Source organism: Bubalus bubalis, chromosome 10 (assembly GCF_019923935.1).
Source record: "Bubalus bubalis isolate 160015118507 breed Murrah chromosome 10, NDDB_SH_1, whole genome shotgun sequence".
In the NCBI taxonomy this organism is placed as follows: Eukaryota; Metazoa; Chordata; class Mammalia; order Artiodactyla; family Bovidae; genus Bubalus; species Bubalus bubalis.
This window is the reverse complement of record NC_059166.1, coordinates 92,433,856-92,449,605: the sequence shown is the minus strand read 5'-3', so window position 1 is coordinate 92,449,605 and position 15,750 is coordinate 92,433,856. Positions and strand designations below refer to the sequence as shown.

General features: G+C 37.7%; 1 protein-coding gene across 50 annotated transcripts in view; it reads left to right on the top strand.

Annotated features, from left to right (window-relative positions):
• The window catches only part of RIMS1 (regulating synaptic membrane exocytosis 1), a 596,845-nt gene extending 583,063 nt beyond the window's left edge, over positions 1–13,782 (top strand). For all 50 annotated transcript variants that reach the window (XM_044924533.2, XM_044924534.2, XM_044924532.2 and 47 more), the window contains 5 exons: positions 747–885; positions 5,115–5,227; positions 8,725–8,826; positions 9,404–9,543; positions 11,509–13,782. In XM_044924533.2, coding sequence (XP_044780468.2) covers positions 747–885; positions 5,115–5,227; positions 8,725–8,826; positions 9,404–9,543; positions 11,509–11,727 — 713 coding nt within the window. In that variant the 3' untranslated portion in view covers positions 11,728–13,782. The remainder of the gene's footprint in view (positions 1–746; positions 886–5,114; positions 5,228–8,724; positions 8,827–9,403; positions 9,544–11,508) is intronic.
• The last annotated feature ends 1,968 nt before the right edge of the window (positions 13,783–15,750 follow it).

Sequence of the window (15,750 nt, the reverse complement as noted above, 5' to 3'; positions counted from 1 at the left end):
AAGAGATGCATCCATGTGACGGTTGGTAGGAGCACACAGTGCTTTTGTAGAGGGCAAGTTAGAAACAATAAGATCAAACAGATTCCTACCCTTTCATTAGCATTTCAACCTCTAAAATGTATTCTGTGAAAGCACCTCTAACAACTGGAAACATAACCGGTAATGAGCCCTATGTGGGTAACCTCTGTGCCATCGCAGATGAGATCCGGTATGTTAAAGTGTTACAGAAAACATTGAATAAAATGCTGCTTTTTTTTTTTTTTCCTTTTATGAGGATTGTGGATAGCTGGCTGTACCAAAACAGTGGTATTTTCCATGCTGGGTTCCAAGTGCCTCTTCTGTAGAGGACATTCCCAGTCATTCAGATCTGTCTCCCTGCAGTTGGAACCTTCCAGATTAGAAGAAACCTGTTAGCTTCCACAGAACAATTCAGTGCAAAATCCAGTTTTTCACTGAAGCTGATGACTTGAGCAGCCACAATTCAGGGATGCATTTTGGCTCACTGGGAGTCAGGTGGTCTCTGAAACTGGGCAGTGGTCTGCCTTCTACTGCTGCCTCCTTAGCCAGAGCATCCTGTAGCAAAGAGATCAATTCATCAGAGTATTCTCTTAGACATTATTTTTGTGAGTAAAACTTGAATTATTGCATAATTAACGATTGTACTTGCAGAGCCCATATCCAGGGAAACTGTCTGGAAAAAAAAAAAAAGAAAGAAACTTAGAGTTGCTTTTACTCTCTCCTGCCAGAGTCAGGCCACAAGAAGTTGAAAAGCACCATCCAGAGAAGCACTGAGACAGGAATGGCAGCTGAGATGAGAAAGATGGTGAGGCAGCCAAGCCGGGAGTCCACGGACGGCAGCATCAACAGCTACAGCTCCGAGGGAAAGTAAGTGGATCAGCACGTGCACGAGGCCTGGAGCCGAGGGTCCCGAGTCACAGGGAGGGTGACAAGGCCCCCGTTACCCTGCAGTTGCTTTGTACAACCGGGAGTTCAACCTCCCACTTTAAAACAGCCTGACCTCTTAAGATACAGACACACAGACACACCTCCGCCCCTGGTCACTCAGACCTCTCAAAGGGATGAGGAAATGGCGGCTTAACATGGATAAACTGGTTTTTTGTTATCCAGAAAGGCTCAGAAAAGTCCACGACCAGAGGCTTATGATAGAAATGCCACATTTAACGGCTTCTTTCAGATGGGAAATTCATCATCTGGCCCAGCTGCCAAAATCTGAATTAGAACGTAGATGTATGAAGCTAATTGTCCATATTCCTGCTTTTCTCCAAACTATTTTGGGATTCAAGTTGTTGGAAGTCTAACATTCTTACAATAGCAACTTATTTTTCTTATTTTTAAAACATCACCATTTCATTTTCACCTTAGAAAGATGCCCAGGATCTACCTACTTAGTTATTTTTCTGATGAAAGCGTTTTAATGAATCTTGAAATTAATTAATTGGTAAAAAATATAACTAGATTTTTGTTTTTGTTTACTTGGTGTGATTCTTTTACACAGAATCTACATTTTTCTTATGCTTGAGAATTTTTCTGGTGAAACTGAAATAATGGTTTTACTGATTGATAGTTTGATAGTTGACAGGTTACTGAGGTGATAGATTTTACAAATAATTAAGTATTATCCTGCAATGGGTTACTTGGGGATTGACCATGTACAAGTTTTCTATAATTATGTATTACCATGCAAATATCTTTTACCCATTCATTATTAATAATTTATTTTATTTTACTGGCATTTTTAATTTGGTTCAGAAAATAAAATAAATTCTGCCAAGTTAATGTTCATGATATTGTGTCCCATTCCTGAAAGTAGTGAGTCCCTTTATTTGATCCAATGATGGGTATGCATTCTCCCAGCAAGATACAGCCAGGAACAAAAATCAGAAGGCATGAAGTTTAGGAGTTAAGTTTGCTGACAAAATACCAATATTTGTTGAAGTATTATGAAGCAATGAGCAAATAAAAAACTGGAGACACTGTTTTCTGATATAAAAATCAACAAGTGTAGATTGGAATTAACAAATACACTACTATATATAGATAGATAGGTAATCAATCACTAATAGGAACCTAGAGTATAGCACAAGGAACTCTACTCAACTCTCTGTAATGGCCTATAGGGGAAAAGGATATTAAAAAGGGTGGACATATGTATATTTCCAGATACATATAACTGATTCACTTTGCTCTACAGCAGAAACTAACACAACATTGTAAATCAACTATACTCCAGTAAAATTTTTTTTTAATTGACAAATCTAGTAATACTTCCACCATGGATAAGCCACTTAACGTCTCACAGATTTATTTTATGGTCTCTGGATAGAATAATAATTGATGCTCTGTCGAATCCCTTTGATTATGAAGAAATAATATGTATGAAAGCACATGGTTGTTGTTCGGTCACTCAGTCGAGTTTAACTCTTTGCGTCCCCACGGACAGCAGCATGCCAGGCTTCCCTGTCCTTCACTACCACATTGGAAAAGATCAACCCTTATACAAAATTGTTATTCCAAAAAATTACATATCGAAGTTTAACTATGTGAACAGCCTGGTTCTTTTTACCCTGGACACACCAGGTAACAAGAGCACAGTCCCTGCTCTGGGCAAAGATATAGCCTGGGGCTTCAGTCAGGCATGATGAGAAACAGACAAAAGTTTTTGCATTTAATTTAAATTAAATTAAACATATTTGCATTTAAATACAAATCTCATATATGACATATAAATGTATTCAAGATGTTAATTCATTCAAAACTGAAAAAATTAAGCATTTTGTTTTGTAATAAGAATCTGTTTTCAAATAATATTTATTCAGTATTACAAATTAGAGATACCAAGAGAACATTTCATGCAAAGATGGGCACAATAAAGGACAGAAATACTATGGACCTAACAGAAGCAGAAGATATTAAGAAAAGGTGGCATAAATACACAGAACTGTAAAAAAGATCTTCATGAGCCAGATAACCACGATGCTGTGATCACTCAGCTAGAGCCACATCCTGGAATGCAAAGTCAAGTGGTCATTAGGAAGCATCACTGTGAACAAAGCTAGTGGAGGTGATGAAATTCCAGATGAGCTATTTCAGATCCTAAAAGATGATGCCATGAAAGTGCAGCACTCAGTATGCCAGCAAATTTGGAAAAGTCAGCAGTGGCCACAGGACTGGATACGGTCAGTTTTCATTCCAATTCAAAAGAAAGGCAATGCCAAAGAATGCTCAAATTACCACACAATTGTGCTCACCTCACATGCTAGCAAAGCAATGCTCAAAATTCTCCAAGCCAGGCTTCCACAGTACATGAACCGTGAACTTTCAGGTGTTCAAGCTGGATTTAGAAAATGCAGAGGAGCCAGAGATCAAATTGCCAACATCCATTGGATCATCGAAAAAGCAAGAGAGTTCCAGAAAAATATGTATTTCTGCTTTATTGACTATGCCAAAGTCTTTGGCTGTGTGGATCACAACAAACTGTGGAAAATTCTGAAAAAGATGGGAATAGCAGACCACCTGACCTGCCTCTTGAGAAAACTGTATGCAGGTCAGGAAGCAACGGTTAGAACTGGACATGGAACAACAGACTGGTTCCAAATTGGGAAAGGCTATATATTGTGACCTTGCTTATTTAACTTCTATGCAGAGTACATCCTGTGAAATGCTGGGCTGGATGAAGCACAAGCTGGAATCAAGATTTCCGGGGAAATATCAATAACCTCAGATACGCAGATGATACCACGCTTATGGCAGAAAGCAAAGAGGAACTAAAGAGCCTCTTGATGAAAGTGAAAGAGGAGAGTGAAAATGTTGGCTTAAAGCTCAACATGCTGAAAACTAAGATCATTTCATCTGGTCCCATCACTTCATGGCAAATAGATGGGGAAACGATGGAAACAGTGAGAGATTTTATTTTGGGGGGCTCCAGAATCACTGCAGATGGTGAATGCAGCCATGAAATTAAAAGACGCTTGTTCCTTGGAAGGGAAGTTATGACCAACCTAGATAGCATATTAAAAAACAGAGACATTACTTTGCCAACAAAAGTCTGTCTAGACAAAGTTATGGTTTTTCCAGTAGTCATGTATGGATGTGAGAGTTAGACTATAAAGAAAGCTGAGTGCCAAAGAAATGATGCTTTTGAACTGTGGTGTTGGAGAACAATCTTGAGAGTCCCTTGGACTGCATGATGATCAAATCAGTCAATCCTAATGGAAATCAGTCTTGAATATTCATTAGAAGGACTGATGCTGAAGCTGAAATTCCAGTACTTAGACCAGCTGACGCAAAGAACTGACTCCTTAGAAAAGACCCTGATGCTGCATAGATTGAAGGCTGGAGGAGAAGGGAATGACAGAGGATGAGATGGTTGGATGGCATCACCAACTCAATGGACATGAGTTTGAGCAAACTCTGAGAGTTGGTGATGGATAGGGAGGCCTGGCATGCTGCAGTCCATTGGGTTGCAAAGAGTCAGACATGACTGAGTGACTGAACTGAACTGAATATTGCAAATAATATTTATTTAAGAAATTGTTAAATGTTTCTTAAAATTTAGCACTTTAATGTTACTTAATGCTTGTGAGCAACTATTTAAGTAGATCATGACATAAAATATCACATCTTATATCTTATGTTAGTCATACATTTATGTAGGGACTTGTAAAATGTGCCCAAAACTTACTACATTAAAAACTTTAATTAAGCCCTCCTCAGCATCAGGTCTTCTTTTTTATTTTATATTGGAGTAGAGTTGATTAACAATATTGTGTTAGTTTCAGGTGAATGGGAGAGAGGGATATACTGGGAGTTCAGGATCAACATGTACACTCTGCTGTGTTTAAAGTGGATAACCAACAAGTACCTACTGTGTAGCACAGGGAACTCTGCTGAATATTCTGTAAATTGATAGGGTAGACCTTTTCTCGTTCAGCACTGAGCCTCATATGCATTTCATCAGAGGAAATGCAAAGAATCAGTAAGTAAACCAATTACCCAAGTACTGTTTGATTCATGTTCAGAACTGTATTCTAATGGAAAGTAATGAAAAGAGTTCTAGGAGATCTAATGTTTTGTTTTTGTCCTTTTGCCAATAGTTTAATATTTCCTGGAGTGAGACTAGGCGCAGATAGTCAATTCAGTGATTTTCTTGATGGATTGGGACCAGCCCAGCTTGTTGGCCGCCAAACCCTTGCTACCCCTGCAATGGGTAAGGATAATTTTCCCTGAAAGAAAATGAGTGTTTCATGGTTGACAAGATTATTTAAAGTAGCATAATAGCTTTGATAATACAAGTGAGAAGAACACTTTATCTCAATTGTTGCTGGTTTCAAATGGCTATTCTAAGTTCTAATGCATTTTTCTAACTTGATACATATTTCTAATGCATTTTCCTAACTTTGCTGTCAAAGGTCTGTATAGTCAAAGCTATGGTTTTTCCAGTAGTCATGTATGAATGTGAGAGCTGGAATGTAAAAAAGTTCCAGAAAACTGAGCACCAAAAATTAATGCCTTCAAACTGTGGTGCTGGAGAAGACTCCTGAGAGTCCCTTGAATATCTAGGAGATCAAACCAGTCCATCCTAAAGGAAATCAACCCTGAATATTCATTGGAAGGACTGGTGCTGAAGCTGAAGTTCCAATACGTTGGCCATCTGATGTGAAAAGATCCTGAAAAGATCACTGGAAAAGATCCTGATTCTGGGAAAGATTGAGGGCAAGAGAAGGGGTGACAGAGGATGAGATGGTTGGATGGCATTACTGACTCAATGGATATGAGTTTGAACAAACTCAGGGAGATAGTGAAGGACAGGGAAGTCTGGTGTGCTGCAGTTAGTTCATGGGGTCTCAGAGTCGAACATGACTAAACAACAGCAACAACTTGACACGTAATGGAAAATGAATGAAGTCTGTCACCTATCTTTGAATTATCAAAATTCTGTCAATGTAATGTCTACAGTATATCAAACGTAGGAGAAGGGTAGCATGTGATAGCATGGAAAAATCAATAGATCAGTCGATCAAGAATGTTGGTGTGAGTGTATTGTTATGCAGAAAAATTAATGAAATTGCCTCCCTACTTCAGAACTCAAAAAAGTAGTATTTTGGAGTCAATTGTAAAAGAGAAACAGGAAGTGAAGAAAGACACTAACAAATCCTGAAAACACTTAATGTTTATATACTCTTGGAGTGAGAAAGAACTTCCAAACCACAGCCAGATAAATCAAAAAACTTCTACTAGCAAAAATACCATAAATGAAGATTATAATAGGTGATAAATGGAGAAAATTATATGTAACATGTGCAATAAATATCTTCCTGAAAGGCATGAGATTCTAGCTTGAAAGGACCCACAGAGTAGTCAGCAAAATCATGAGAATATTTCAAACACAAAAACAATATTATGTCATTTTACAGTACCAGATATTGATAGAAAATCCCACAGCTTTCCTAAGAGGCAAAATAATTGTATCCAAACTATTAAAAATCTGATTCTCATTGGACTCTTCAGTAATAATAGTGGGATCCAGAAGATGAGCATTGTCTTCAAAATTCTGATTAATAATTTATTTCCAACATGGAGTACAATAGCCAGCCGAGTCATCTAGTAAATCTGAGGCTAGAACTAACATATGTGCAGACACAAAGGGCCTCAAAACACTTTCCTTATACCCAGCATCATTCAGAAACCTATTGGAGGACATGCTTCAACAAAATGAACTAAGTGAACTTAAAAATTGTGAACTAAAAAGGAGAAGCATGAAATTCAGTAAATTAATGCTTTTGTACAAGAGAGAAATGGATAGGATGCCCAGAATGGCAGTGAAGGAAAATCTAAGAAAACAGCTACTGCTTTAAAAGCAACCTGTCCAAATTGCAGCCTGTCAGATTCTTAAGCTAAATCTATAGAAAACCTAGTGTGTTTGATTTTGTAGAAGAACTAGACAAGCAGGACAGAGTGAGGGGTTGAATTAGCATAAAAATACATAAAAATGTAAGCAAGTACTTTTTAAAACACACTTAAGTGGGCGTAGAGAAAAGGAAGAGTGTCCAGGAAATGAGAAGTAATCACAATATTCCATTGTACTTAACTACAATATTGCATAATCATAATATAAATATTAATATTGGGAGAACAGCATGACAGAAAATGTCAAGTGTATACAGGGGACAGGAAGACAGAGAAAGCAAAAGTAGAGGTGAATAATAATATCTATTACTGAAAAAAGGAAGGTATCTTATGAATATGATATTTAGAGATAGGGATGCAAATGCCAAAAAGTAAAAAAAATAAAAATAAAAAGTTAAAATATTGCAAATTTTGAAAGCAGTGACTTTTGAAAGGGAAGAAGTTGAGAGAGAGACTAGGAATATTTTATACTAATAACAAGGCTTAGAGAACAGTTTGACTCTTTAAACTGTGTGTGTATGTGATTAAAAGGAAAAAGCCTGAGAGTCCCCAGGAGCTAAGGTTTAAAACAAGAATTATTATAAAATTAATGAACAATCCAGAACCACAACATTGATCAGTAGATGAGGCAAATAAGAAGAATTCACAAGTGAATTCTTTCTCACAGCTTAGAAAATGAAGATGATTCAACCAACTAAAACCAACTGAGAAATAAATATATTTAATATTTTGGAGGATAAAGTATCATATCATTCAGAAAAGGTTTGGCATCTTCTAAAAATGGATAAAGAGCATGAACAGGCAATACAAAAGAAGAAATAAAAATTGAAAATATTTACAAATATGTTCAACCTCCCTAATAACCAAAGAAATACTAATTATAACTTATGGAACATCAGACTGGCAAAAAAGTAGACATTGCTCTTAATGTTATTAGTGGGCTGTGGAAATGGGAAGACAGATTTTTTCTGATCACAGTGTACCTTTCTGAAGGATAGTTGGCAGTATGCATGAAATTATTGAATGTCCCTTCAATTAGACCTAATGATTACAAATCTGGGAATTTATGTTTAAGAAATAATTGATCATGGGTGTAAAAATTCTTCATAAAGCTGTTCTTTCTAGTGTTGTTTAATGACAACAATATAGATAAGCTATATTTCCATCCACAGGGATCTGGTTAAATAGGTAATAACATTCCTATTCCATGGTTCATACAGTCAGTAAATTGAGGGTGTATGGTCATGAAAAAGGTTAGATAAATTGATAGAGGCAGGTGGGTAGATAGATGTATAGATAGAGTGATGGAGAGAGAGAGATGGATTAATAGAGGATAGATGAGATAGGCTTATAGCCAGAGAGAGAAAAAAAGATAGGAATGAAGGAAGGAACTAACAAATTGTGAAATTGCTAGGGTATTTATCAAGATATTAATGGAGGTTTTTGCTAAATAATGGAAATGCAGATAATTGTACTTTTTATTAAGTATTTCATATACTCAACATAAAGGATAAGAAACCTTAGGGTACAGAATTTCTTAAATACTTCAGTGTTGTTACAGTTAAGCAATTTATAAGCTAGTATGAAACTCTCATAAGTTGAATGAGTACCAGAAAAATGAAGAGAAACATTCAAAACCTGATTTGGATGTAGGGGAAAAAAGTGGGGTTGGGGGCTCTAAGTATTAGTTTTTTTATGAAGATCATGAGGATCATAATTTGGAGTCTGTTATGGCCTATTTTTTTTTTAACTGAATGTGACCGCAAAGAAGCTGACACATTTTGCTTCTGCTGGCAGGTGATATACAGATAGGAATGGAGGATAAAAAGGGCCAGTTAGAAGTTGAAGTGATTCGAGCACGAAGCCTCACGCAGAAACCCGGCTCCAAATCCACACCTGGTAAGACGCAGAATTAACTGTTCATATGAGTCTTCCATGGACAGAAGCTCAAAACGTGTTGTATTTGAACTGCACATGCTCCGTGTTGCATTATCTGTCCTTTGATTGTATAACAGTGGATCTGGGTTTTCCTTGCACAATTACTCTGTTGAAAGTATTAGGAAAAGTCTTGTGTTAAGACAAATTTAGTTATGATGGCTTCTTAGCTCGTGTCAATTATTTTTGTCTGCCCATGTACAAAGGCAGCATAAAAGTTCAGTTCTAATCGTAACAAGGATAAACTTTTAGATAGAAAATGAGTTTTAAAATATAAGCCTATGTTGTATTGCCAGCCATAAGCCAAATAAGGCAGAATCCTATCATAACTTTGCACACTTGAAGTGAGGAAAATTATGTTAGTAGTAACATATGGGTTTTAAGGGGTAGCATTCATGGAGCACTGAAAACTTCAAATGATTTAAATAATCAATGGAAAGCTTTTAGTAAGCATCTCTACTTCTCTAAGGAAGCATTTGCTAATAAAATCAATTTAATTTGAAGGATTAACTTGTTATCTGTTAATGTTACCTTTGTTCAGCTCCTTATGTCAAAGTGTATCTTTTGGAGAATGGGGCCTGCATAGCCAAGAAGAAGACAAGAATTGCACGAAAGACCCTTGACCCTTTGTACCAACAGTCCCTGGTTTTTGATGAAAGTCCACAGGGTAAAGTCCTTCAGGTCAGTCATAGCTGGTTTGTCTTTTTACTCTGTAACAGGCCTACTGTCCACACCAACATTGAAGAGCTGGGCAAACAGATAATACATTCCAAATTGTTGATTTACAATGTAAGTGATATGTAGTTGTAAAATATCTCTTAGTTCCAATGGAGAACAAGATATTTATTTTCACTCTCCTTTTCTCCCTTCTCTCATCCTCTTCTTGTACTTTTGCCCTTCTTCACACGCCTTTCGTCGTCTAGATGTTAGATAGGTAGACCAGATGGTTAGACTAGATAGATAGAAGGATGGAGAGATAGATAGATAGATACATACATACATACATACATACATACATACATACATAGACTAGATGGATGGAAAAATGTATGTATGGGTGGGTTGACAGGTAGCTGGATAGATAGATAATAAGGGCAACCAATGTTAATAATAGTTTAGTGAGCAAGTCATGATGCAAAGAGGAAGAAAGGAAAGGAAGCAAATATTCATGACTGGTTGAGTGTCAGTTTCACTGTTAGCTGCTTCCACATTTTATCTTTTCTATATATTTTGACCACCACTGCCCTGCCCCCAGCTTTTTTTGGCTTTTCATTTGTATTTCTCTAGCTACTAATTAAGATTAAACAAATTGTTCATATGTAATTGACCATTTGGATTTTCTCTTGTGTGAGAAATTAACCATTTTACCTGATACTCTTTTTAGCTTGTAGAAGTTTTTTTTGTTTGTTTGTTTGTTTTAAGCCGTTCTGGATACTGGTATTTTGTCATTTACATGAATTACACACACATTAGTCCTACTGTGACTTTTCTTTCACCAAATTTTTTACATCTTTGATGAACAGAAGTTCTCAATTTAAATATACTTTTTAAAAAACCACTTCTGTATTGTTTATGCTTTTTTCCTGACTTTGTTTTAAAAAATCCTTCTTTATAACTTATTTATTAGATATAATCCTTCTTTATTTTTATCCTTCTTTATAAATCTATTGGGTATACATAACCTGAAAGTTATAAATATATTGTTTTCATAGAGTTTTATTATTTTGGTTTATGTTGTTAAGTAGGGTCCAATTTTATTTTTTCCCTTTTATATGTTTATTTGTCCAGAAATTATTTATTGAAAAGTCCTTATTTTACACCCATTCTATAATATCAGCTTAGTCATAGACCATTTCGCTATCTGCATTGTCCCCTTTTGAAAGATTATGTCTGAGGAATACAGGCATTAAATGATTTGGCAAGGTTACTCAGTAAATTGAAAAACTGAGATTCACCACCCCTGCCTCTGTACAACAGGTGAGTGAATTCATTTGGGAACCTCCACAGAGCCTGGAGTAAGTGTAATGGGAATCTTACCTGACACCAAAAGAGTTGGTTTTGGTGTCAGATTGTTCTGTCAGTTCACTGACTTATTAATCTTCTGATCAAGTCAAAACTGTCAGGCAAGTCCTCCAAAGGCACCAGCTTATAATTATTGTTCAGCCTGTCCCTTCAGTAACAAGTCTATAATATAAAAGAAATGTAATGAAAATTCTCATTCTTTTTGCACATTCCACCATGCACACATGCCATGGTACCAGAAGTTGGGTTATCTTGCCCTCCTAGCCTGCACAAAATTTAATTTGTATATCTCTGTGGTCCTGCACATTGCTCACTAGACAATAGTTGCTAAAGAAGGTTTTGAATTGATAAGTAAATAAGCTTGCCTGTTTGTTTTTAACATGGTTTATATAGGCAATACCCCTCATGGACTAGGGAAATATAATATGTATTCCATCAAATCAAAAAATCATGATGAAGTGTCTCAGAGTACCTGAATATTTTTAATTATTAAGTCTCCTTGGTCTTAGTTATATTCACTTCACCTCCTTCCCTGTCTGGCTCAGTTTTACAGACCAGTTTGCTCTCAGCTCTTCACGTGTGAGGAGGGGAGCTCAAGTTTACTGCACTTCTCTGTTTCTGCAGGTGATTGTCTGGGGGGACTATGGCAGAATGGACCACAAATGCTTCATGGGGGTGGCTCAGATCTTGTTGGAGGAACTCGATCTTTCCAGCATGGTCATCGGCTGGTACAAGCTGTTCCCACCGTCATCACTGGTTGACCCCACGCTCACCCCTCTGACCCGCCGGGCTTCCCAGTCATCTCTGGAAAGTTCCACTGGGCCCCCCTGCATCCGGTCCTAATGAACTCACACCACTAAGACTCTACCTTCAGGATAATAATCTGAACCAGATATTTCATGAGCATTGTTGGAGACAGACAATCAACCTGTGTTTTGCCTGTAGTCGTTTTTCAATAATATGTCCCAATCGTTGTTTAAAACCTGGCTTCACATGACAGAACAAGGCAGTCTATCAAATACAGGAAGAGTCAACGTGCTAGAGAATCACTGATGCTTCTAACAAATGAAAGAAAGGAAACTGCAAATTCACACACGCGCGCACATGCACACACCAAACTGAACAAACTGGAAACTGTCACTCTTGTGAAAAGCTGTATTTTATGTGTTTTTTGCACAAACCACAAGGAGTGTTATTTCCCTGGTGTTTAAGTTTTGTTTGTGTGTTGTTTGTTGATTTCAGTTGATTTCAGATTGGTTTTAATTCGGTTTTCACTGCATTTGTTGTTTCTACTTGTTTTCAGCTGTGTCATGACAGGGCTCGTGATTTTTACAGAGACCCTTCCTTTCTTTTTCCAAAAGCACCAAAAAAAAAGGGCTGAAGCAGTCTCTGTAGCATCTCTGCAGAGTGTGCGCCATGAGACAAAGTGAGGCCAATGCAGGGCCTCACTAACTTTCGCGTTATGATTCTTCAAGTTCTTATGTGTAGAAACCCAGAAAATGAAAGTTATCTTCCGAAAACAAATAATCACAGAATTACTGTTTTGAATGGAGCTCATGTCTGTTTGTGTTCTAAATCATTAATTTATGTTTTCCATTGTTTTGCATGGAAGACTTTTACAGAACTGAGTCTGCAGCGAATGCTGGGAACTAACCTAAATGCATCGTTGTACCTTGGAAACACTCCTTGTAATGCCTTTTCCTTCCTGACATCCAAAATAAAAGCAAGTATATGCTTATGTGTACAAACCATATGTTTGACTTCCCAAAATGGTGACTAGAAATGGATTTGAGCCTCAGACATTTTGAATGATGCCCAGGCTCCTCGGCCGCATCTCAGTGTAGACTTAGTACCCGTCCTGGCAAGAACATGGTATGGGCTATTAATATTCCACTGGAAATTTCATTTGAAATATTCTGCACTAAACTAATGATTTTTATCAAATTTTAGTTTACATTTCTTTGAAATTGATGCAAGCACAATGCTTGTTTTTTTTAATGCAAAGTATCTTACTTTGGGGTGGGGGAAATAAAACAAAGTCCAGTTCAATTTGCATTTTCTTCATCTGAGTTTTTCTTGGCCTTGAATTCCCTTGTGACCTTCTGTATCTGTGCTAACAACTGCAGACTCTGCAGGTGCATCAAGACCTTCTCCCTCCTTTTATGAGTCCCTCCACTTTTGTGACTCCACAAATAGAGCAGCATGACTGGGAACTGTTCAAAGCTGCATGCACGTTTTATTAAAAAAAAAGGATAAAGAAAAAAAAGGGAAAAAAGAAAAGAAACAAAAGGCTATTTAATAATGTATGTTAGTTCCACATAGGCCAGCTTGTATGTTGCATGTACTTGTACAGTTTGCTTGTTAATTACTCTACGAAATAACCAAGAAATCTAAGCCATCCATTTTTGTTATAGACATTTTGCAAGCTTTAGCCAGACTCCATCTGTGAGTCTGAGGCGAAATGTCTATAGATGGACTTTATTTTTTACCCTCTGGAAAATGTGATGTAGTATGGACCAAATTCCTTCTAATAAATATTTTGGTGTAGATTCCTCCTGTGGGGCTGTAACCCATGTAGACACTGTGTACACATAGGTTTTAATCCATAGACATACTGCCTGCACCAAGTGAATTATTTATTATTTACACATGCCAGAATGACCTGCCCATTGTTCCCAGGGCACAGATTGACCACGGGTCACCATGCTGAGCAGGAAGGACTGAAGCATTGGTGTACTTCTGCTAGATACTGTTCTGTCTTAGTGGCCAACGATCAACTGATTCTAATTGGGTAGTATCTTTCTATTTGACCACTTGTCTTAACACTCCCCTGTGCTTTTAAATGAACTTCCAACTCATGTATGTAAACATGTTTAATAAAATTTACTTTTCATGTCAGTCTACAGCCATCTGTGTTCTGTGTTGTGCCAGATACTCATTGTGGGTTCCGCTGGGCAAGAGGGGAGCTGGATCGCGGGAAGGGAGGTGGGATTTGTCATCTGCTGGGGGCACTTGACTTGTCACTGCACGGTGTGTGTCTTCATCTCCAGCCCAAAGGGTACTTTGCATCACATACAATTTTTTACTCTGTCAGCCTGTCTAAGTGAGCACATGAGTTTACTTCTGAAAAGTGGCATTACTGGAAACAATAAATCTCAGTAAGAATCAAATGGAAGATTGTTTTTCTGCTGCTCTTTAAGTATGCTGTTGTCCAACTGCCTAATCATTTCAAGCGTGTGATATGTCAAAATATCAATTCCTGCACCTGTTACCAAAGCATCTGGTTCCTCCTTCCATTGGTTCCTTCTGGACCCCCGACTTATTCATAGAAACTTGCCTTAGGGTTGATCAACTTAAACCAAACAATATGTTATATCATCTCCAACAGAATCTTTGAGAATAAATATATCTTCAAAGATAATAGCTGAGTCTCCAAAAGTAGTATGTTAAATAAAATTTGTTGGCTTTATTACTTCAACTTTATGACATTTTCTTTTCTTCCCCAAAAGCGTGTTCATATATGATGCCAAACCTGGCCTCTGTACACCAACACTGAATTAAAATTTGAAGACAAGAATTTGGGTGAAGAAGAAAACATATCTTTATTGCTTTACTGGGCAAAGGGGGACACAGTGGGCTAATGCACTCAAAACTGTGTGCCCTCCTGCAGGGGGTAGTGAGGAGTATTCACGTGTTCAAGGAGCAGAGCATGATCAGCTTATGGACATTGTTCTGATTCGTTGGTGGTGAGGGAAGAGGGAATCAGGATTATCAACCTTCCGGTTACAACTGGCCTGATGTCTTTGTGCTTGTGGGCAGCATGAAGTTAACTTCTCCTACCTGGTGGGAGTTTCAGTATCTGCAAGACAGCTCGAAGATACTGTTCTGTGTATCACTTGAGGCCGAATCAGGACCCTGCCCCAAAGCTGCACTATTGTTTCTTGACTGCTCCTCCCTTGTCTCCACATCTCCTCCCTTCCCTGGTTAGTAATTGTTTGAACCCGACCTTTGGAGCTCTGGGAAGGTCATGGAGGCTGAATGAAGCCTATTTCCTACCATTAACCAGGGATGCAGAAAGGCTTTTGTGCCCAGGAGCTCCACAGAGTCACGTTTAGTTCCATATATTTCATCACTGTCACCCTAAGGACACTTGGTGAGCATTAATTTCGTGTTGCATTACTGTAAGATAATTGCTGCGATCTAGTCTCCACCTTCTAGGAACCCTTAAAATTTTACAGAACACACTGGCTTTAACTTTGTAAATCAGAGTAAACACAACTAAATCAAAATCAAATTGGAGACAATCAGTTGTTTAGAGTGTTTTAAACAGTTGACTGAATTTTACCCTACTGAGTCAGCCAGTTGTTTGGTCTGCAAGACATGAAATTATCTGTGAGGCTGGGTCAACAGGAGACAAAAACAACTGATCAGTTCATTTCAAAACAACCTGTCAGAGCACAGCTGTCTAATGGCCCTACAGCACATCACTGGGGGTGGGAGGGGGCACTTCGGCCACTGAAAGAGGATGCAGCTGAATGTGGTTCAAGAATTCTTTGTCTGGACAGGCACAGAAGCAGAAATCAATCTTCAAGTCATATAGGATTGCATGGTGTTATGATTTCAGGGCCTGCATGATGGAGCGGAATTAACTAGAAGGGTGACCATTTTGCTAAATCTTCAGGATTTCTTGCTGACTCTGACAAGTTAATTTCTGGAAATCTCAGCCTGAAATATGTGATCTGATTTTACTTAACCAACAGTGTTAAGAACTTTGTTGGGTACTAGATTTTAAGTACTTGGGATATAAAAGCAAAACAGATACTATCTTCAAGGAACCCCATGTCTACTGAGAGTAATCATTACCTA